At 41.4% G+C, this 22,516-nt stretch overlaps 1 protein-coding gene across 1 annotated transcript in view; it reads right to left on the reverse strand.

The window, feature by feature from the left end:
• The window catches only part of DNAH12 (dynein axonemal heavy chain 12), a 3,791,933-nt gene that overhangs the window by 1,165,401 nt on the left and 2,604,016 nt on the right, over nt 1-22,516 (reverse strand). Inside the window, exon 49 of the mRNA XM_069643677.1 lies at nt 4,693-4,869. Coding sequence (XP_069499778.1) covers nt 4,693-4,869 — 177 coding nt within the window. The remainder of the gene's footprint in view (nt 1-4,692; nt 4,870-22,516) is intronic.

Raw genomic sequence — 22,516 nt, forward strand, 5'->3', positions numbered from 1 at the left:
CTGGGCATTCTCCCTGCCATCCTACATAAGTGCCTTGAAAAGGGAAAATGGGTTGGGGATCTACATAGAGGTTGTAAATAACAGGGGAAGAGTATGGAGCCTTGTGGAAATGTGCATGTTACTGGCCAACGATAGGATGTGTGGAGGTCCATCCAGGCGAGTTGACCTCTCTTAGGGAGGTAGGAGTTAAACCACTTCAGGACTGCTCCATTGAAGCCCATGCACAAGACAATGTTGGGGAGGGCTTCGTGGTCAAAGGTATCAAAGGCAGCAGAGAGGTTGAGTAGGACGAGTAAGGAGTGGTCTCGTTTGTCCAGGAATTGTAGAGCATTATCGATAACTTGGATGGCGGTAGTCTTTGTGCTACAACATGTTTAGAAACTGGATTGCTAGTCCTGTAGGGAATTGTGCTGTGCTCCTTTTATGTACCTGGACAGTGATGGTATTATCAATTGCTTTGCTGCTGAAAGCTAGATGCATGATGGGGGGATAATTGGCCAGGACATTCGGATTGGGTGTTGGGTTCCTCAACAGGGGAGGATCTGTTTCAATTCCAGTTCATCTAGATGTCTTGTATGAAGGATGTGTTGATGATATTGAGAAGTGCTGTGAATGCATCCCTTGTGATCGCCTTGAGAATGGAATAGTGGAGGATGTTGTCTTTGTAGCTGGTGGGTTTGACGGCTGTGAGACATTTCGTCAGGCCTTCTGAAGTAATCATCCTGAATTTGGTTAATCTTGCTATTTTGCAGGCTTATACAAGTGGAATATCTGTGGTGTGTTTGGAGCTGTCAATGTGCTGTCTTATCTTGTCTGTAAAGAGAAAGCTGTTTCATTTATCAGTGGATTGCAGTATTGCACAGTTATCCTTCTATTATATGTGCTGTGTAGTAAGAGTTCTTTGGCTCTTGTAATGAGTGTCCTGCATGCTGAAGAGAGGGTTCTCTGTGTGATGATGTCTTCTAGTTGGTGGGATTTGGCCATCACTTGTTTGTCTGTGTATGATGCACATGCTGTTGAAGTTTCAGTGGTGTATGAGTATTGTGGTCTCAGGTTGTGAGTGTGTTTGCTAATCTGCATGTTGACAGTCTTTTAAAGGGCACATCTGGAGGCCCGAGTTATGAGGGTGCTGAAAATGCTGCAAACTGTAAGAGTCGCTCAGTCAGACGAGTATGATCAACTAGATCAAATGCAGCAGAAAGATCTAACAGCATCAGGAGCACAGCCTATCCATTATCCATAAATTGCAAGATATTGGATTTGAGATCCAGCAACACTGTTTCAGTGCTGTGGATGGCTTTTAAGCCGGACTGTCTGTTGTCCAAACTGTTATTGGCTATCAGATGCTCCCGAACCTGCAAATTAGCAATGCGGTCCAGAAGCCTAAGGAGAAAAGGCACATTAGTAATTGGCCTATAGTTAATGGGAATCCAAGGATCCAGCGTCGGTTTCTTTGGCTTCTCTTAGTTGAGTTGGTTTGGCCCTGTTGGTGGAAAAGATGTCTGGCGGAGCAGGGTGGGTATGGCTGTGTAGTCTGTCCAGACCAAAGGCAAGGGTGATATATATTGAATGGCTGGAGAGGTGATAAAAACAGGTTCAGTGTGTTACTTTTGTTGTGATTTGGTTGAGATAAATTGCTTGATGTCCATGATGTTAAGCCATTCGGGTGGAGCCTATCGTTTTCTAGGCGGCATGGCTCCTGTGCAGTCTCCAAGGAAGATCTATGTATGGTTAGTAGCATTGTTGACAGATGCTTTTTGGAGGTGTAGTGTCGGTAGCAAAGGGTGGAATATTGGTGAGGATGAGCATAAGGGTCTATGGGGTAAAGGTACGTGGTAGCAGGGTGTGCACTGGCTGTTTGCATGTGAGCAAGAGGGTGGAAATGTAAAGGGGTGAGGTATGATACACATGGTTTATGTAGGATGTGGACAGCAAGGGTTCAGGTCCTAACAGGACCGAAGAGGATTTGCCCTAGTCTTCATATGCCCTTCGCATTGCACAAGTTGGGCAGGAGACATGCCCTTTAATTAAAGAGTTACGGAGGTGAAATAAGAGGCAGGCAAAAAGAGCAGCAAAAGATTATCAGTGATTACAATTTGTGTGGAGCAGAGATTTCGTGTTCAAGACAAGTTTAACAAAATAAGAAGCAAAGATAGGTTGGAGTGTCCTGATGCCATTTTGGTTAAGTGACAAAGAGACAGATTGCAGAGGAGGAGAGTTAGAATTGAATTAAAGAGTCGAAAATGGACCACCCGTTCCAAATGTTTTTTTGTCCCAATTTGTTAAGCAAAAGCTAATTTAGAACTTTTGAAATGTAAAATGTAAAAGATAGCTTGGTTCGCCCTTATACAACATTTCCTGCGTGATACATACATTTATTTATTTATATTTATTCATAAGGCGTCGAAGCCCACGGGCATCAGAGCGTCAACATGGAGGCAAGAGACGAAAGAAAAGTGACACAGGACACACATAAAGAGGAAGAAACAACCGTCTATCTTAGTGATTACTTAAAGAGAGCAGTTTTTAAAGCACGGCAGTACTTCAGGTTATTTCGTTGCAGTCTTAGAGTAGTTGGGAGTTTGTTCCACATGTTGGCCGCTCTAACAGGGAAGGATCTACCTAGTCCATTAGACCGTTTGTGGGTAATTCTGTTGGTCTGGCTCTGGTTTCCTGAACGCAGGGATCTGCTAGGCACGTATGGACAGATTAGTGGTTTCAGATAGAGAGGAGCTGTACCAAAGAGACAATGGTGTACCAGTGTGTTAGATTTGAAAGCAATCCGGTCTTCCACCTTCAGCCAGTCTAGATCCTTTCTACTGGCCGAGATATGTTCTCCTATCGGTATCTTTTTAATAATGCGCACAGCGCTGTTCTGGATTGTCTGATATTTTGTCAGTCAAGCAGTGTTTGCCCCTATTAGGAGTACATTGTCCTAGTCCAGCCTTGAAAAGTATAGTGGCTCAGGCAATAGTGGCGCAATTCTCTTCATTGATCAAAGGCCCGATGCAGGCGTAGATGATACTGACAATTTTAGTTTATTTGATTGACATGGGCTTCGGCGCTCACTGAGGAGTCCAAAGGATGCCATTTTTCTTGATATTAAAGGTGGCGAAATCTGCGCTCAGCTTATCGCAAGCCTGCCAGGAACCGAAAATAAGGAGTTCGGTTTTACGGCCGTTTAGGCACATCCAGTTCATAGTCATCCATGCCTCAATGATGTTGTAAACGCCTGAGATTTTACTAGAGTCCTTAGAGTAGTAGCAGCTGAGTTCTAGGACTAGCCGAGTCTCATCAGTGTAGTTAATGAAGCTCTTGCCGGAGCTCTTCAACAGGGCGCTGAGGGAGCAGAGGTATAGATTAATGAGCACAGGTGACAAACTACATGAAAAATTGGCTTAAAAGTACTGTGAAGCATGATGGCAAATAACCCAACATAGAAATATTTTCCTGGGAATAAACGATGCATTAAGATTTTTGGTTTGTTTCAACTTGAATTGTGCAACCATCTTTCCCCTTATCTTGGATACTACTGCGGATGCTAAGGAATTAACTAAGTTGCAAGAGCATAAATGATCAGATACATGAAAGTATACTTCGGGAAACATGACCATCATACAGCATTTGTGGTTCTTAGAATTAAGAATTCAATGTTAGTTGTTAAAGTGTAATCACAACATTCTTAAGGCCACCACACAACTACACTTGAGAAAACCTTCCTCTTTCAAAGTTGTTCAATACACCAGATTAGTAGATAAATGGACATTAACTGACAAGCATTTAACGACAAATCCTTTACCATCAAGGCCTTGAAACATGGTAAAAACTCAGATAAAATGTCATGTGAACATTCGGAAAAACAATTTTACAAAACAAAAAATGTAATACCTACTAACTAGGCTCTATCCAACTATGTCACCTGTCATGCTAGTGCTCAAGGAATGGGACAAACGTGTGTATGAATGTCTTAGGAGAAAAAAAAATCTTAAAGGCTGCAAAAACATCTCGGTCGACTGCTGTGAAACAAAAGATATTTAGTGCTTTACGAGAAGTAGAAATGTTTTCAATAATTATTAGAGCTATGCCAGCTTGCATGACTGGCATGATCATAGCCACAACATTAAATGGGGTGTTCCTACTACACCATTATGAGTGTAGTAATGGCACAGAATCAGCAGGGTTGGAGAAGACAGATTTGATGAGCAGGAGCTACTTCTGAGGATGGAGAAGCTGTTACACAGTGCGCTGCAAATCTAATATCTTCCACGTGAGATCCACGCTATAAACGTCTGTCCAGTGTTTATGACCAATTATGCTTTACATGTTTTCTACATATGTCCTAATGCTTCTTTATGCACATTCCCAAAACACAGCGATAAGATAAGGGAGGTATGTTTGTTTGTATGGCATCAGTTGGCTTGGGTGTCAAAGGTAGCCCCTCGTAGCTGTTTGTGCCAAAGTAAACTGTCTCTTCTGCTGAATTGCTCCCTGTTCCGGCAATTTCGATTTCTAGAATGTACAGTGTTCCATTGCTTCCTAGCTTGATTTCAACTTTACAAATCCCATACATACATGCACACATGGATATATGCATGCATACATAATTAAAGAGAACTTTAGGCCTCTTCTTTGAGTGTCCCATTTTTGAAAGAACACAGAATAGTCATATCTTCTACATTGTATGAGCCTTACCTTCAGGGTATCAAGTGCGGAGAGTGCTGCTTCCAGAGCTGGGATGGCCTCAGCCAAGTCACTCTCACATTCATTCTTAAGCGCCTGAGCTTCACCCGCTTTCACAGTTGCCACTTCCTCATCACTCCTTACAGTTTTGCTCTTTGCCTCCACTTCAGCAGACTCCTTCTCTATAATCTGCGGGAGACATTTTTGATTTACACAGCATTCTTAAAACGTTTCATATTGTTTCATAAATGAGAGCCATACAAAGGATATTACAATTTCATAGTAAAAACTCACAGGACTAAATTAATATGTGAATCAATGTGCTGCTTTCTATATTCATCAGTCTGGTTTTATCAGCTGCCTTCGACACCAGTGAATAAGATATGCTGCTTCACTGTAGGTCGGACTAGAGGGGTCCAGTGTGGAGTCAGCAGCTTAATGATGCATTGCCCTTTCAATACCACCCGGTACCTGGCAAATGACTACGAGTAAAGCCAGTATCATGCTGACTAAATGTCGAGATTTAGGAGGCTTTTGATGATTTACAAATGAGAAATTAGAGTTTATATAGTACTCATACATTTCACACTGCAGTTATCAGCCAACTACAAAGTAAAGTGTCAGAATGTGATCATAAAAATAACACAAGTCTTATTTTTGAAAAAATATAAAATGTCAATGCATATTTCACGATTGATTTTTGCATTCAAAGTCCGTTTGAGTATTGATATAGATATTGATATTGATATTTTATTTCTATCGCGCTCGTACACAAGTGTTTCAGAGCGCCACAAGGCAAGGGAGGGGAACAGGGAGAACAAAACAGCGATCTTCCTAGGCCCAGTGGCATTGAGAACGCGCAAGTGCATGGGAGAGGAAAGCTGCATGGAAGGGCGGAGAAGTGGAAAGTGCTAAGCAGAGGAGAAACAGATAAATAACAGTAAATAAATAATAAAGGCAACAACCAGTGGTAGTGCAGCCAGCAATTTGCAAGTGCTAGGTTTAAGGCAGCAGACAGGGTAGATCTGATAAGCGCAGGAAGAAAAAGGGGAGGTTGTATGGGTACAGATACAGGCCCCAGTGCAAGGGGTGGCCCAGAGGCAGTGCGGGAGGGTGGAGGGGTGAGCAGGTAACTGGGACCAGAGGACAGAGGGTGGCCAGGTGCACGGAGCCAAGAGAGAACAAATGAGCGGGGGAGACGGGGAGCGAAGGCAGAAGAAAAGAGGAACGTCTTGAAGTGCTTCAGGAACTGGAGATGGTTCTCCTCACGTTTTAGAGAGGCAAGGAGGCTGTTCCAGAGGGAGGCCCCAGCCAAAGACAGAGATTTCTTTTTTTTTTTTTTATTTGTATATGGTAAAAAAACCTTTACAAATTTGGTACATAATTTATCATATAATAAAAACAATTTTGAAAAGAATCACACATTAGTCAGTAAGTTTCCTATAAATTACTGTTACACATAAAAAACAATAATTTAGAACAATTAATATCCTTTAAAGATTATATGCATTCTGTTCCCCTTCTCTTTTTACATATCACAATCTAGTTCATTTAATTTAATATCAATATTTGTTAAAATCTGTGTTAGTCTAATAATAAGTTTGGTACTATTGCCATTCATACATTTTTGCCATAGTACTTCACGAGATAGAATTATACCAGAATCCAAAAAATTAGCAAACCTGTCTTGACGTAGGTCTTCAAAGAATGTACAATATATTACTAGATGTTTTAGAGTCTCCAAAACCTTTGAATTATTGCAGAATCGACATGAGCCAGACATAAACTTTACATCACATTTCCCCCATTGATATAACTTTTCATTGGTATGATACAAGTTAAGTTTGAAGCGAAGATATAACCTTCGAGCAATAGAGGATGGAAATTGTGTAATATATTTCGACCTCTCCCCCCACTTTCTTCTATACTGGGCATATTCATAATAAGAACTATAACGCCCTATTCTGTCTGCTTGACAGCACCAATAATATAAGTGCAATTTTCGTTTACAACTTGGTAGTCCCAATATTATGTCTTCTTTTGGAATTCCCAGTATTGACATTAGATCATTCATTTTTTCCGCATAAACATTTATTGATCGCACATTCCCTATTTCCAGCAGGTTTTTTAGGTCTACATAAAGAGAATTGCTCGGAGGGTCAAGTATTTTAGCATAGTTGTTCAACAATCGCAGGTTTCTTTTGGCAGATAGTGGTAAGAGGCCTAATTCATGTCGAACGATGTCATTCGGTATAGCAAGAGGCAGGCCAAGTACCTTTTTCCATATTGTCCCTTGAACTGTATCCAATATATCATCGACCTCATATAGGCATATGTCAGTTAGGTAAATAATTATTGGTTCAATTTTTAGGAGATAAAACTGTATAATAGGCAAAAGTGAAAATTCACAATATTTTGCCATAATTATACGCATTTGAGATATCAATGGTTTGGTTCTAGTGTGTATTTTTTCCCGCCACCAGGATTTGGAAAAATCATCAGTCAAAGGATAACCCAGATATTTGATCTCAGATGCTATTTCGATATATCTTCCATCAATCGACCAATTATAAGAGCACTGTTTTTTTTTCCCATCACATAATACAATAATCGATGATTTAGAATGATTTACTCTTAAGTTATGAGAGACAGCAAAGTTATTAAACGCATTAATCTTATTTTGTAGACCAAAGGGGGTTTTGTCTAAAATTAAGATATCATCCGCAAAGCCAATATAATTGATTTTAAGACATCCTAGCTTAATCGGGTAGATAATTTCATTAGCCCAACAGTCCTCTACATCACATATATATAGGTTAAATAAGACAGCCGCCAGTGTGCAGCCCTGTTTCAACCCAATTTTAGATGGAATAGGTTCAGTAAGAGCACCCTCCTTATTTAATCGTACTCTATAACTGGTATGTGAATGTAGTAAGATAATGAGCGCTACCAAATGACGTGGAAAACCCATCGCTAGCATCTTAACCCATAGTATATCACGCAATACTGTGTCAAATGCAGAGCTTAAATCTAACGCTGAAATATAGACAGCTCCTAAATGATGGTGTTTTGAGTTCAATTGAATATGGGATAATAAGGTGGCATTTAGTGAACAACCCATACGACATCTGAACCCGGTTTGATATTTTGACAATATGGAATTCTTAGTCATGAATTCCTGGAGTTCTTCAAGAATTAGCAAACAGAAGACCTTAGAAGAGGAGTCTGTTAAGGCAATAGGTCTAAAATTAAGAGGGTCATCTATAGGACCTTTTTTGTGAATAGGAATGATAATGGCCGAACACCATGATTTTGGTATTTTTTGTGAGAGGAAAATGGCATCGAATCTATACTTTAATATTATTGCCCATAGGTCATTATCAGATCTATAAAGACATGCAGGAATGCCATCAGGGCCAGTAGCCCGTGAAGGATTTAGTTTCATGATAGCCCTGGATATGTCATCGTGTCTCCATGGTGAATTTATGGGTATGTCCTTAACCATGTCGAGTGTGGGATAGAGTAGGAATTGATTTGGCATATCATATTTAGTTCGAATGAAGTGAATCCATGCATCTGCTGATATACCATTTTCCATTGGGCCATCATTGCAGGCATTCAATGTCCTCAATATTGACCATATTTTCCGTGTGTCACTCTTGAGCAGATTATGCATCATATTCCGGTTGTCTTCTAGGTATAGTTTTATTTTTAGATTTTTCACCGCAATTTTATATTTATAAAGGATATTATTTTTTAAATAATAATAATCGTGCGGTTCAAGTACCAATTTCGCGAGTTGTCGAATCTTGTAATTCTTATCCTTCTTTAAACGAAACATTTCAATATTGAAGACATGTAAATGATGTTTTTGATGCACGATCACATTTTTTTTCCGTGACATTGAAGAAAGATGATATTCAATCCTTTCAGCCAACAATATATCAACACTGCTTGGATCAAAACATAAGTCATTCACAACCCTGTTCATCACCGGGTCAGTTTTCATTCTCATTGTCAACTGATGACAGATAGATGGATTCCATCTTACAGAAAGGCCCACACGATCATTTTCAACTAACGTCAATAACTTACTGGCTTCAAAGAACCAGCTGTCTATATTCACTTTCAAAGAAATTGCATAATGATCACTAAAACCCAATTTTTTTATATTAACTCGGTCATGGGAATTCTGTAGAGACGAGGATTGAAAAAAATGATCAATGTGTGAACCCAAACCTCCTCTTGACCATGTGTGTACAGGACCTTTTTCATCAATGGGGACTACCTGAATGTCCCAGTTTTGGAAAAAGTCAACCCATTGTTTACCATTCTTTATAGTTTGATCGGTATTTAATAGATTCTGCCCCTTATACTTATCATCATACAGACAGGAAGAATTAAAGTCACCGCCAACCACAACTCCCAAATGTGTATGGCGAGAAAATGCATCTACTAGAATTGCATTAAGTATCTCGCAAGCTGCAATAAACGTTGTCTTGCTCCTATTCCAGTATAGACACATAATTAGAAAAGAATTTTTGCTTAGTGTGTCTAGAGTTAATTCAACAGCTAATACAGAATCATCCCTGTATGTACATTTCGTAATAAATCTACAAGCATTGTGGACAAGGATTGCCAGCCCTCCTGATGGTCGGCCCTTCTCCCCTCTTGACGCGGGGTGAGTATAGCAATCATATCCTTGCAAATTAAAATGGTTCACGTGCATAGTTTCCTGGAGTAGTATAACAGCAGGATAAGCTTTAGCATCCACTGTACCCCACCATCTATTAAAGTTGGCTAATCCACAACTATTCCAGGAAAAGCATACAAATGGTTGGTCATGCTGCGTAGAACTAGGAAGGTGCAGCCAGAGCGGGTGCAGTCATCATTGTACTCTGGTTATTGTACCCCGACAGGGTTGCAGCCATAGCCAATATCTGTTTTACCAACTCTTCATTAATGTACGCTGATTGTTTCTGCTCCATGTTTTGATTTATTGTAATGATGGCGGCCGGTTTTTCCAGAAAGCATTTTGCCTCTGATTCAGAATGTAGAAGGAAGGGAGTTAAACCTACATATGCAAAATTTTCTCTTTGCTCCCAGACCAGCTTCATAATCAGCCTAGAGTAAAAACCGCAGGTCATTCTATCACTCTGGATAGTAGGCAATCTAACCCAGTCAATATCCCCTGAACAAATTGTTCTCAGACAAGGGATAGTGTGGAAGGCTTTCAAAAGAAAAGAGCGATTTAAGTTAGGTCTGGTATTTATTTTTGGATCGTTTTCCCAACCCAATATAAAGGGTGGATCTTTAATAAAGTCAAAGTTATGACTGATGTCATTTTGTTTATCATTTAAGTCAGTTGTTACATCATCTATTGGCGGGACCTTTATATTTGTAGATAATCCGGAGACATGAACATTATGTTTCACCGTATTAATAGATGATACTTCATTGATGATGGGTAATGCATTCATGTTATGCATTAACCGTTTTGATTTTGCTGGATCATTTCCCAACACACCCATCATCCATGGCTCATCATCTAGAGATGTAATGATTGTATCTGCTTCCACTATCTTCAATTCAGTTTCACTTGTTTGTTGTTTAGACTTTTTACTTTTATTGTAGGAAGTTTGTTTATGAGAAATAGGGTAAAACTGAGAAAGGGACAGCTGCGACCCCCTAGCCAAAGTATCGGGTTGGATCGAATTATTAGGTGTTAAATTTATGCAGGCCTTTTTCCCTCCTTTTCCATTGATAGTCTTACTATCATTCTTTTTGGGCCCTATTTCATTGGTTATCTTATTCAATTCCTGGTTGGTGTTAGGACGATTTAGATCCAGTAGAGTCTTTGATTCGTCATCCAACTGAGAGAGGTCAATAATCACCTCATTCTCTAGTAGATCAGGCGAAATTGACGCTGCCCTTGCATGTTTTTTTGTCAGTGCCAATGCTTTGGCCCTCCTTTTCATTGCCCTCCCAGCTGCTCGCTTTTCTTTGCGGGTTAAAACGATCTTATGCTTAGGTAGGGCATCATTTTCTTTTATAATGGTTTGAATAGACGAATTATTGTCTAAACACTCTTCGGAAAGATCAATCAGATCAATCAAAGGAGAAGGACTAATCAGGTCAGTCAGAGGGGAGGGACTATTTGGTTCGATAACATTGTCACTCTCCTCCTCTGCACAGATAGAGATCTGTCTTGATGAAGATATAAGGTTAGAATTAACCTTCAATTGCTCCAGATGACATTCAATCCTTTGAACAGAATTCAATACTTTAAATATCTCTTCATCATTCCCATCAGTCTGTGTGTGAGTGGAGTGTTGTGTAGTTGGAGTCACCACACTGGCAAAGGATCGTATTTGTTTTTGTGAAATACCATGGATCCCGTCAAATTGGTTAGCACTATCAATCATGATCTTCCTAGTATTATGTCTTTCTGATAGATTGGCAATAGCATCACATGCAAACAGGAGACCCTCAATTCTGTTAGTTTTGTTAGTGAGTTCTTCAATTGCTGTTCTCATGATGCCTATCTCATAATGCGAGCGCTCATGCCCTTTGTCAAGTAGATCTAAAATTCTCGCCAATACCGGGAAATCAGGACTTAGTGATGGGACATTTAGAGTAATATTCTCTGGGCGAGCCTCGTTGTCAGAGATTTCCTTATCTCTATCATTCATGCTTGATTGGAATTCTTGAATGTCTATGATCATACGTTCATTGAGTGCAATTTGAGCACTCATTGTATTTGGAGAACTTACCATGGGTTTGATGAGTGATGCATCTGAGATATAGTCAGTTTCCCATACCAATTTGGACTTTTCAACATCCAAAACTTCACAATTATAATTTGGTAGACTATTATTGATGTTTTTTTTTTTTTCTTTTTTTTTGGCAGAAGTGGTCAACATAAATACGTCCTCCCGTCCAACCAATCGTTGGTTGACTGGCGTGGAAGGGCCAAGTGAGAGTCGTATACGTTTACCTAGTTCTGCCTCAATTATTGGACCCATCAATGAGCAATCAACTATATCTTCATTAATAATTGCATTAGCATGACTATGCATATTATTTTCGCAAGTTTGTGGCAGAGTAGATTGTAAGGTACCCATTTGGTCACTATTATTTAGGTCCTTTAGCTTGAATTTCTTGTTTGTTGAAGTACTGACTTGGTTGGGACAGTATGTCGGGATGGGCATGTGACATTTAGAACTAATACCCATTTCTTCCAGGATCCCCGGTCTTATATCTAAAGATGGAGTAGCTGAGGTAACACCTATCTGTTCTTCAACATCCTGTCTCGTAACCATTGAAGGCGTGGTAGGGGTCTCAAGTAATGGTGCAACAGATAATGCAGACTTGGTCTCAGTATTGCTGGACATTGCTCTGGTTTGAAGGTCGTTCAATTTCCTACCACTTCTTAAACCATTCACCATTTCTAAGCAAGCATAAAAATACTGATGTATTACTTATATGCAAACAGGACATGTATAAGATGACCATAAAATTGAAAAGCAATACTTTTAGCAACCCCACAAATTAGTCATGTGCTTTAATATGAAGATGCTGGTGAGCTCGTAGCTAAATGCACACGGGTTTTATTTGTTAAATGGGAAAGAAAGGGGGCTCCTTACTTCCGCCGCTCCGCCAAACAGCCCAACAGCCACACTTCCGGAGCACTTCGGATGCGCGCGCGAGATGCGCGTGCACCAGTGCTTTTGAGGGAGAGGCTGTGGGAGGAGGGCTGACAGGAGGCGGGGCAATCAAGGAGGGGCTAAGAGAATGGAGAGAGAATAGGGAATTGATTACACCCTCGTAATTCAGCAGGACACAGCAAAACTCGCAGCAAAACCAACGGTTTTGCAAGTTAGCAGCAGTCACCTAAGTGAGTTCCAGTCACTCGTTTCGCGGCAGTGCAAGCTTCCTCTTGCCGACGCCGTGAAGTTTCAGGAGTCCAACCGCTAAAATCACCAGTTTCCAAAAGTTCGAGAGCTCCCAGCCCAACAGCCACACTTCCGGAGCACTTCGGATGCGCGCGCGAGATGCGCGTGCACCAGTGCTTTTGAGGGAGAGGCTGTGGGAGGAGGGCTGACAGGAGGCGGGGCAATCAAGGAGGGGCTAAGTGAGTTCCAGTCACTCGTTTCGCGGCAGTGCAAGCTTCCTCTTGCCGACGCCGTGAAGTTTCAGGAGTCCAACCGCTAAAATCACCAGTTTCCAAAAGTTCGAGAGCTCCCAGCCCAACAGCCACACTTCCGGAGCACTTCGGATGCGCCAGAGACAGAGATTTACCCCCAGCTTGTTTCTTTGAAAAACGATTGACCCTGAGGGAGTTGGAGGTAGAGGAGCGAAGAGCTCGAGAGGGGAGGTATTTGAGGAGGGATAGCTGAAGGTATTTTGGACCCAGGCCCCAGAAAGCCTCGTGGACAATGCAGAGGGTTTTGAATTTAATCCTTGCATCCACTGGGAGCCAATGGAGAGATTTCAGAGCCGGAGAGATTCAATCCCAGCGCTTGAGGCCAAGGACAAGTCTCGCAGTCCTGTTCTGGATTAGTTGCAGAGGGCGGAGAGTAGAGGCAGGTAGATTTAGAAAGAGGCTGTTACAATAGTCCAACCTAGAGAGAACCAAAGCTTGGGATGCCATGAGCTTCTGGGGGAAGGAGAGGAAAGGCAGAGTACCTCTGAGGAGGTGCAGCAGGAAATGTCACTTTTTAGAGACCTCAGAGATGTCGGCAGAGAAGGAAAGGGTGGAGTCAAAGATCACCTGGAGGTTCTTAGCCTCGCAGGTGGAGTTAGGAGGAGGGCCAAGGGAGGCCAGGGAGAGAGTGAGGGGAAAGGATGGTGAAGGTGTGCCGATGAGGAGGATCTCCATCTTGCTGGCATTCAGACAATGATCATTGAGGGCACACCAATCTTGAATGGTATTTAGGCAATCAGAGATGAGAGGGAGAGGAGGTGGCAGAGGGCAGCCTGAAAATGAGTTTAGTGTCGTCAGCGTAGCACTGGAAATTTGAGCAGAAAGTGGCAATGCAGTGGGCGACAGTTGCCAGGTATTGGTTGAAAAGCCAGGGCGAGAGGTTAGACCCCTGGGGAACACCACAATAGAGAGGAAGATCGATGAAAGGAAGGACCCAAGTTGGACCTGGGAGGGTCGATCTGAGAGGAAAGAGGTCAGTCAGGCCAGAGCATGATCAGTGATACCCAGGTTTTCACAGAGACAGTTGAGCAGGATGGTATGGTTGACGGTGTCGAAGGCAGAAGGGAGATCGAGGAGAATGAGGACAGAACGAATGTTAGAGTCAAGGTTGGAGAGCAGATCTTCACAGATGTTCAGGAGAGCAGTTTCCGTGCTTCTGGCAGCTCTGAAGCCAGACTGGTGGTCATGGAGACAGCCAACAGAATTGGAATGAAGGTTAAGCTGAGAGATGGTCAATTTTTCCAGGACTTTGCCCAGAAAGGGAGTAATGGAAATTGGGCGATAGTTAGCTGGACAAGAAGGATCAGCTGTGGGTTTCTTGAGAAGAGGATGCACAAGGGAGTGCTTCAGAGGGGAAGGTAAGAATCCTGAGGCAAAGGAGTGGTTGCAAAAATCAGCAAGGGCCGGAGGGAGGGTGTCAATGTGGTCCTTGATGGTTTTAGAGGAATAGGGATGAACCTGTTTTGACAAGGCTTTCATAGATCGGACTTGTCTAGCGATCTTGTCAGGGGAGAAAAGAGGAAAGGACAAGAAGGATGGTGCGGGGTGGCTGAAGGAGGGTCAGCAAGCACAGATGGAGAGAAGGGGTGTGGGTGGAGAGGGTGGACAGGATGTCCTGGGTTTTTTAAATGAAGTGAGAGGCAAGGGCATTGCAAAGAGCCTGGGAGGCAGCAGGAGGGGTAGAGACTGCAGCAGGGTTGGCCAGCTCCTCGCAGAGGATCATACAGCATTTCCTAAATTGAAACCTTGCATAAAAAATCGATAATAAAACCAACACAGTTTGTTCCTGTTGTGTCCTTACTTAATTGATCCATAATTCTTGCATTGTGTTGGCCTGGTAAAAATTAGGTTTAAATTATGAAACGCATTCAGTCAAAATATGCCGACAATGCAAAATTGATTATATTTGGAAAATAACTCAGACAATTAAATATACAACATGTATGTGTTGGTGTTTGCACATTTATTTAGTTTCTGTTTCAGGTACATTGGTTCCACTAATTGTTTCCCTTTGTCTATGATTTATGAGATGATACATTCTCAATGTTTCGATTCACTTATAACTTAGATTTGATTTGGCACAATAGATTTGTTTCTACGCATAACATTTTTTTTAAATACCATCTGTTTAACATCTGGGTTATATGCATCATGAACAGAGTAGTCCTTTCAATGTGAAAACCAAATATTCTTGTATTTTACTAGTAGCCATATCCATTTTGTGAACTCTTTCGCCATTTGGCTTTTGTGCATCTTAAACAATGACAAGAAATAGGGTACATTTGGTTTGGTATTGTGAGCGACTGGATCTACTGTAAAGGTGGTGGTGCTGTGTTATGGGTTAGGGCTGAATTCTTTATTTAGTAGCCATATCCATTTAATGCAATATTTTATGAAGTATAGTATTGGTATTGTGAGTGACTGGGCCTAGCTTGGACCCCGTTATCCCATCCTAAGTGGCAATCTTCAAGGTGCTGCCGGTGTCTGCCATCATGGCACTTATTGTTCAAATGTTAGGGTCCTGAGAGGAGAACACATTATCTGATGTACAACTAAATTGTAAATGACACATGTATCTATGTCTTGCTTGCTTGTACCACAGAGGCTCAAAACAATAACTGGTTCACACTCTTGGCATATGTCTCTATACAGATGGAGAATAACTGCTGAAAGCGTTATCTTAATAAAATGGGATTTGGTAATCCTGTTTTGGGCCACAGGAAGTTTGGCACTCCATTCCTTGTTTTGGCACTCAAGTCCCACTTATTAGCCAAAACAATTGCCATTTTACTACAGATATGGGGGAAGTTTGGCCTTTTTAATCACCCACTGACTACCCATGGTCTTACAAGTCACTAGGGCAATTGCTACCCACACCCAGTTCTACCAGCCCAAAACATACACCTCTATGATCTCTTTAAGCTAACTATGGCACAGTAACCAACACATTGGCTGATATGAGGGTGCATTTTTTAAATGTAAGCAGTCTTCTGAAAGTTAATGGCTTAATTGCTGCTGTAGAATCAGCTCCCAGTGTAATACAAGCATTTCAACCAAGTGTGACTTTAGCCGCTTGATTTATAAGCAGTGTCTTCCTGACAAACATATGGGGGTCATTACGACCCCGGCGTTAAGGGGATAACGGTGCCGTAAAAGGCTGTGGCGCCGTTAACCCCTTAACGCCTTACTACAAGGTCCCTTTGCGGCTCTCGACCTTAACGGCTGATCTGGACCAGCCGTTAAAGTAGGGACCCGCAAATGGGATCTTGATGGCAATTACGGTACTGCAATTTGCGGTACCGTAATTGCCGCCTTCCCCATTCCCATTGAGCCCTATGGGGCAAAAATGGGAATGGGGAAGGGCCATGGAGAAAGGGGGAATTGCCGCCCCGCCAACCTTGGAATGGGGTGGTAATTCCCCCTTTCTCCATGGCGGACTCCGGCATGGACCATGGTGCTAATAGCACCATGGTTTAGCGCCGGAGTACTAATGAGGGCCATAGATGCTACCTTCCAGTACACAACAGTTTTATTTTCCAAATACCAGTGCCACCTTTCCAGCACATTTCAGTGCCTGAATTTCTGTTTGGCAACACGAACAAAAGTTTAATGTGCTTATAGATTTTCCCCATTCCTCTTTCACTGCAAATTCAGGGTTTTAATTTATTTATAGAAATTATATACAGATTTCAGTCAAGGGTAGAAGCAGCAACCTAATAATATCAGTTTTAACTGATTGTGAAATATTCATCATCCACACATCATAGTGCCTGCAGCTCCCGGCTTATGTTGTGTGATTGTTGTATGTGAGTAGGTGTTCCGTTTAAGGTTTAGTGCTTCACTGAACCGTGCCACATGGATAGATTGCACGGTTTCCCTACCCTATTTGCACAGTGTTCTAAATATGTAAGCACGTCTTGTTTTGCCACAACAATACACCATCCAATTTCCTAGGAAGAAACTATTTGACAAGTGACAATCAAAGCTAAAAAGTGGCCACCACTGAGAAAGTACTAGCATTTCAACCAACACACTGTGCAATCTCCCAGCATTTAAAGCATTATTGCAAAAAGGCCAGAACTGGTTTAAAGTATCACATGACATGTGCCCACTTGCCAACCAACGGCAACATGAAAAGCTGTCATGCATAATATGCTTATAATATGCATATTCTGGCTATAATGCATGTCTAATGAATACCTTTATATCATAAGAATATTTAACTTTGCGTAGTTACGTGAGATTGTTCTATTTGTTTCTGTTTTTTAACATAGCATAAAGCTTTTCAGTTGCGCATTAAAGAGTACTGCTGTGTGGTTGTATACTTGTAACCTGGCCTGTTTCTTTAACACAGAGTAACCAAGCGAATCACCCTTCAAGCAAAATGAGATTCTGCTCCTTAAGAATTCGTCTAGTGTGCTCTTGGCATGCCCATGGGTTAGTTTCCCACAATCTCGTACATCCTCTTTTCTGTGGTATGCAATGTCCTCCTCCCATCTCCTCCCCATTTTCTCTGTTACGTCCTATCTCTGTCTTTCAGCCCATCTCTCCCACTTTACCTGCCATATCATCCCTTCCGCTTCAAACCCACCTCCCAACTGTCCTTTTGTGTTTGTACTCAAGGTTCTTATTGTCACAAAAACAGTTTTCTGGTTGGTAAAGCAAGTACAGTGTTTAGTTCCATTAAGTCTCATTATTGGGCCGTCCCGCAACAAAATGTTATTGATTTGGGGAGACATAGCTGCAATTATAGACTCTGGCATGCCGATTGTTTTACTATAAATTTCACCAGTTGTTAAAATGTTTACATTGTTCCTCTTCTACAGAGCCAGAGCTGGTTGGCGCTTGGTGCTTTGAGCAAATCCTTTCCAGGCAAAATGATTCTGTGCAATTTGAAATCTGTCTAGAAAACCTCTCCTTTCCTCTTGTACCGAGAATTTTGTGTTAAAGTTTATAAAGAAAATATTCCCAGAGTGGAGTCAAGGACGTTAGCAACAATGTATCAACTAAGTTTAAACTGCTTGCAATACCTTCATCACCCAGATTTTATGAATAGTGTTTGTAGCTCCTGGTTAACTTTGAGTACTTGCTATATGGACATAGACCTCATGTTGAATTTGTATTCCAAATCTGATATACATTTCTCATTTCCTTTTTATAATTTTGTAGTTTTAAATATGTTGATACATTTATTTTGCAACAATGTCAATCTACCTAATTGTGTTGGGGAAACACTTGGCAAATGACTGTCAAAGCTGCAAATTGTCCACCCTGAGACAGTTCTGGCCTTTCAGCCAACAGCTGGTTGCATTCTGGGAGTTGAAGTTTGGTTGGTCTCATTTTATTAGAGTATCTATGTGCACTTGAGGGTCCTACACACAAGAGGTTGATACATTGAATTCAATTGGCTTAACTATTAGTGACACAAGACATTAACATAAAATCCCAATCTGGGTGTAAAAGGAATCTGTGCAGATGGCTCGACGTTGGGCTACATTGGTCTTCTTTCTGGGGACTGTGATATGTGTCATTGCATTTATTTCTTGCACAGACTTACTATTAAATTCAACGATTGGCAAGGCTAGCAGATTTGGCTCTTGTATAGGCGTTAGATAAGAATTTTGATAGGCACTGCCATCATATGTCCAGGTACTCACACCAGTTGCCAGCTGTTGACATCTTTATGGCAGGTATGGCAATTATAGTAATGTATGGCACATGCCTACCCATGACTATACAAACCTCATGGTAGCTTTGCCAATGTTTGTTACACAAGGTTAGGGTTTCTGTGGGGGGAAATCGGTGATCAAATATGTACATATGTAATTTTATTTATTTACATTTTTTTGTTATTTGTGTTTTTCAGCACAAAAGTATTTTTACACAAAAGTAACAAACTATAAACAAATTGCATTCCAATTAAAAGTATATACAAAATAAAGTAGGATTATAGCAAGATTAATCTTAACCATTGTTCACACTCCCACTCTAATACATTTCTAAAAAAACAAATTGATTCCTTCTAGGATAATGCACATAAAATGAATCACAAATCTTATTTACAGTGGAGCCCAGTAATACAGCACAAGGTGCATCAAGTGCATAACCTAACATTTATCTTAAGATCCCTGTTATCACCCTGACCAGAGCTATAATAAGGGACTTTTGTGGGGTAGTCATAAGCCTATACCATATGTTCTGAGCTAAAACGTATGCTGTTGAGTGGATACATTTCTCAAATGATTTTATTCTTAGATCCCCAAAGGCGGGACATTCATAACAAGATGGTAAATATTTTCCTCAACCTCCTCGTTACACATTCTGCAGTTCCTCATACCCTTAGGAATACCCAGCTTAGGGCCGATGTATTCTAGTGTCGGAAAGGCACTGCAATCTGAACCTTAGATAGATGTGTCTTATTTTTGGGGAAGGAAATTTCGCTAGATAACCTCTATGTTTGGTAATTGGAAGGAAGAAATTCTCCTTACCCGAGTAACACTATAATCTGCTCAACTCTTGGATATCCATAATTCCATACCATCTTTTGATCTTTTTCTTTACTACTTTGTCAGGTTCTACACACCTTACACTTCTAGATCGCACCTCATCCTTTCACATAGTCTTTTAAATGTTATTAGGTAGGGATTTGTGTCCGATGGAAGTTGAACCATTAAATAGAATCCCACTAGAAAACAGGCTGATGTTCCATTGCGCTGACAATCTTCTAAGTTACAGAACCACTTTATGATAACAGTTTGGCATCAATAGGCTGCAAATTAGGGGGGAAAGGGATAGCTTGAAGCCCAACGAAGCTAAACAAACAAAACTAGACACATTTTTCCGATGTGCGCCACTGCCTCATTACAATTTTATGGAAATGAATCAGAAATGACAATAAATAACAATTTAGCAATCTCAAATTAATAATTTTAATACTCAATCTTCCAATAGTAGGTGGGCTTTGCCGACACGTGTTTCAACCTTTAAACTCAAGGTGCTCCTCAGGGCTTTTGCCACCACAACAATAAACAATTTGGACAGTAATATATGAACAGGAAAGTTGTACAATCCATTGACGAAGGGGGGCATGACTAGGCAGCATGCTGTGAAGACGTTCACTCTGTGAGCTCCCGACGATCTGTGATGATCCTAGCCTGAAATGGTGGACCCAGCTTTCAGGGGCCCACAACCAATACTGCATTAAGTGTCAGAAAGTTGCTAGCACAAATGTGTGCAACCGTATTGCTGGGGAGAGATACTGAGGCGGAGAACAAGCCGACGAAAGCTCGGTGTCCCACCAGAGGAACAAAGGAAGATGGCGGCCATTACGATACAAGGTGGCGGAGGTCTGGGGGCGTGGCCCGGCAAGAGCAGAGCAAGGAAACGGCATCGCAGGAATCTCAGCAAGACACATGGGGAGCAGAACGTAAGACAAGTCGAGAAGACTGCATGGTACCACTGGGGGCAGCCTGAAATGAAAGCAGCAACACAAAGGAAACCACCACATGGTACTGAACCCCGGGCTGGGGCAGTAGAAGAAGAACGAGTATCGGTTTCCGCAATGAGTGGACCTCAACATACCCGCAGCAAGAGGAGGGCCATTGGGGGACAAACGCTGCACTATACTAATCTATCTATCTATCTGTATTCTTGTATTGCACCAATAACTCTAAGGCCTCAGGGTGCGCACAAGAGAGAGAGAAAGAAACAGACAACGAAGAACAAAATATCCAAAGAAAATAAAAACAGAGAAAAAAGAGGAGGCAGAAATCATCCAATATGCCACAAAAGGAAATCATTCAAAGTTACAACAAAAATGGCAATGTAAGGATGAGTGTCAAGACGTGGAAAGGAAAAATTACCCATGACCTATATCAAATAGGAGGGTTTTTAGTTGTTTCTTAAAAACCGCCAAAGTGCTGCTTTCAGCCAGATGTTTTGGCAGGGAGTTCCCCAAGATAGGAGCCCAGGAATTGAAACTGGCACCTCCAAATCGCTTCAAGGTAAATGGCGGTTGAGCCAGAAGAATATTGCAGCTGGATCGCAATAGCCAACCAGTGGATTTCTTTTTGATACTTGCAATAAGATATGATGGGGCATTGCCTTGTAAACATTTGTACACAATAGACAGCCCCTTGTGCTGCAGCCTTTGTTGGACAGGCAGCCAGTGCAGGCTGCACCTAGCCTCAGAAACATGCATATTACGCCTGAGGCCAAGCACAGCTCGTACTGATAGGGCCGTATCTGCCAGAGAAGCTGAATGTAGAAATGGCAGGAGGATTTAAGATAGTTAGTCTGCCGGGTAAAGGACAATTGGGGGTCAAAAAAGACCCCAAGAGTTTTTACTGTTTTTGTTACATGAATAGCATGTTGACCAATCCGAAAACTCTCATATTTCACATCCAGCTTCTTCAACCGCTGCTGAGTGACCCAAACAAGCAGCTCGGTTTTGGCATTATTGAGAGCCACAGAATTCAAGGCCATCCAGTTCTGAATTTCTGCAAAGATATAATTAATACGCTCTAAGTCTTTATGATATTCACGAGTGAGTTTAATAACAATCTGCGTATCGTCGGCATAATTGTCAAAAAATATGCCCATAGCTGACAGAAGAGCACAAAGAAGGCGTGAATAGATGTTAAAAAGGAGGGGCGAAAGACATGACCGCTGAGGGATCCCACATAGCAATGTTGAGACAATAGAGAAGGCATTGTCCTTGGTTACTCTCATATTTCGTGGACCCAAAAAGGATTTAAACCAGGCCGCTGCTTCCTTAGTGCAGTTGCCAACTGAAATTAATCTGTCCGCCAGAAGTTGATGATCGACTAAATCGAACACAGCGGACAGATCCAAAAGCAGCAGCAAAGCTGTATTAACCTCATCAACAATGCCAGCGATATAAGATTTCAAATCCAACAGTGCAGTCTCAGTCCCAGGATTAGGTCGGAAACCGGACTGCTGGGTAGCTAATATATCTTCTTCTTCCACGAAAGTTTGATATTGGCAGTAGGCAATTTTATCTAGAATTTTTAGGGTAAAAGGAACATTTGTAGTTGGACAATAGTTCCCAGCCTCTGCAGGATCTAAATTGTCCTTCTTTAGCAGAGGTGTAACCCATGCTTCCTTTATGTTTTCAGGGACATATGACTCATGGAAAGATCGGTTGACAAAAGTAGTCACCCTTGGGGCAAAAGTTGAAATGTATTCTTTAAATAATGTTGCAGGGAATACATCTCCTTTGCACAAAGTGGGTTTAAGCTTAGAAACTGTATCAATAACCTATTCTATAGAGACTGCATTAAAGGAAAAAACAGGGGAGTCCTTGACACATTCTATGCTACCTATTGTATGAGTCGTGTGGTTAGAAATTAATTTAACCTGAGCATTAATATTGTTTTGATGAGTGAGGGTTTTGTTAATAAAGCTGTCATGGATATTTTGGCACCATAAACTATCAACATGAGATACTGGGGCTGTAGTGCATCCCTTCAATTCCTGAAGTATAGTAAAAAGCTCCCTTCAGCTAGATTTAGCTTTAGAAATCTGAGAATGTGGATGCAATTATTCGTTATGATAAATAAGGGCTTTATAACGTCTGACAGCGAGCCTATAGGAAGTAAGACTTGCCTC

This window comes from Ambystoma mexicanum, chromosome 2p (genome assembly GCF_040938575.1).
Source record: "Ambystoma mexicanum isolate Mex_15411 chromosome 2p, UKY_AmexF1_1, whole genome shotgun sequence".
Classification (NCBI taxonomy): domain Eukaryota; kingdom Metazoa; phylum Chordata; class Amphibia; order Caudata; family Ambystomatidae; genus Ambystoma; species Ambystoma mexicanum.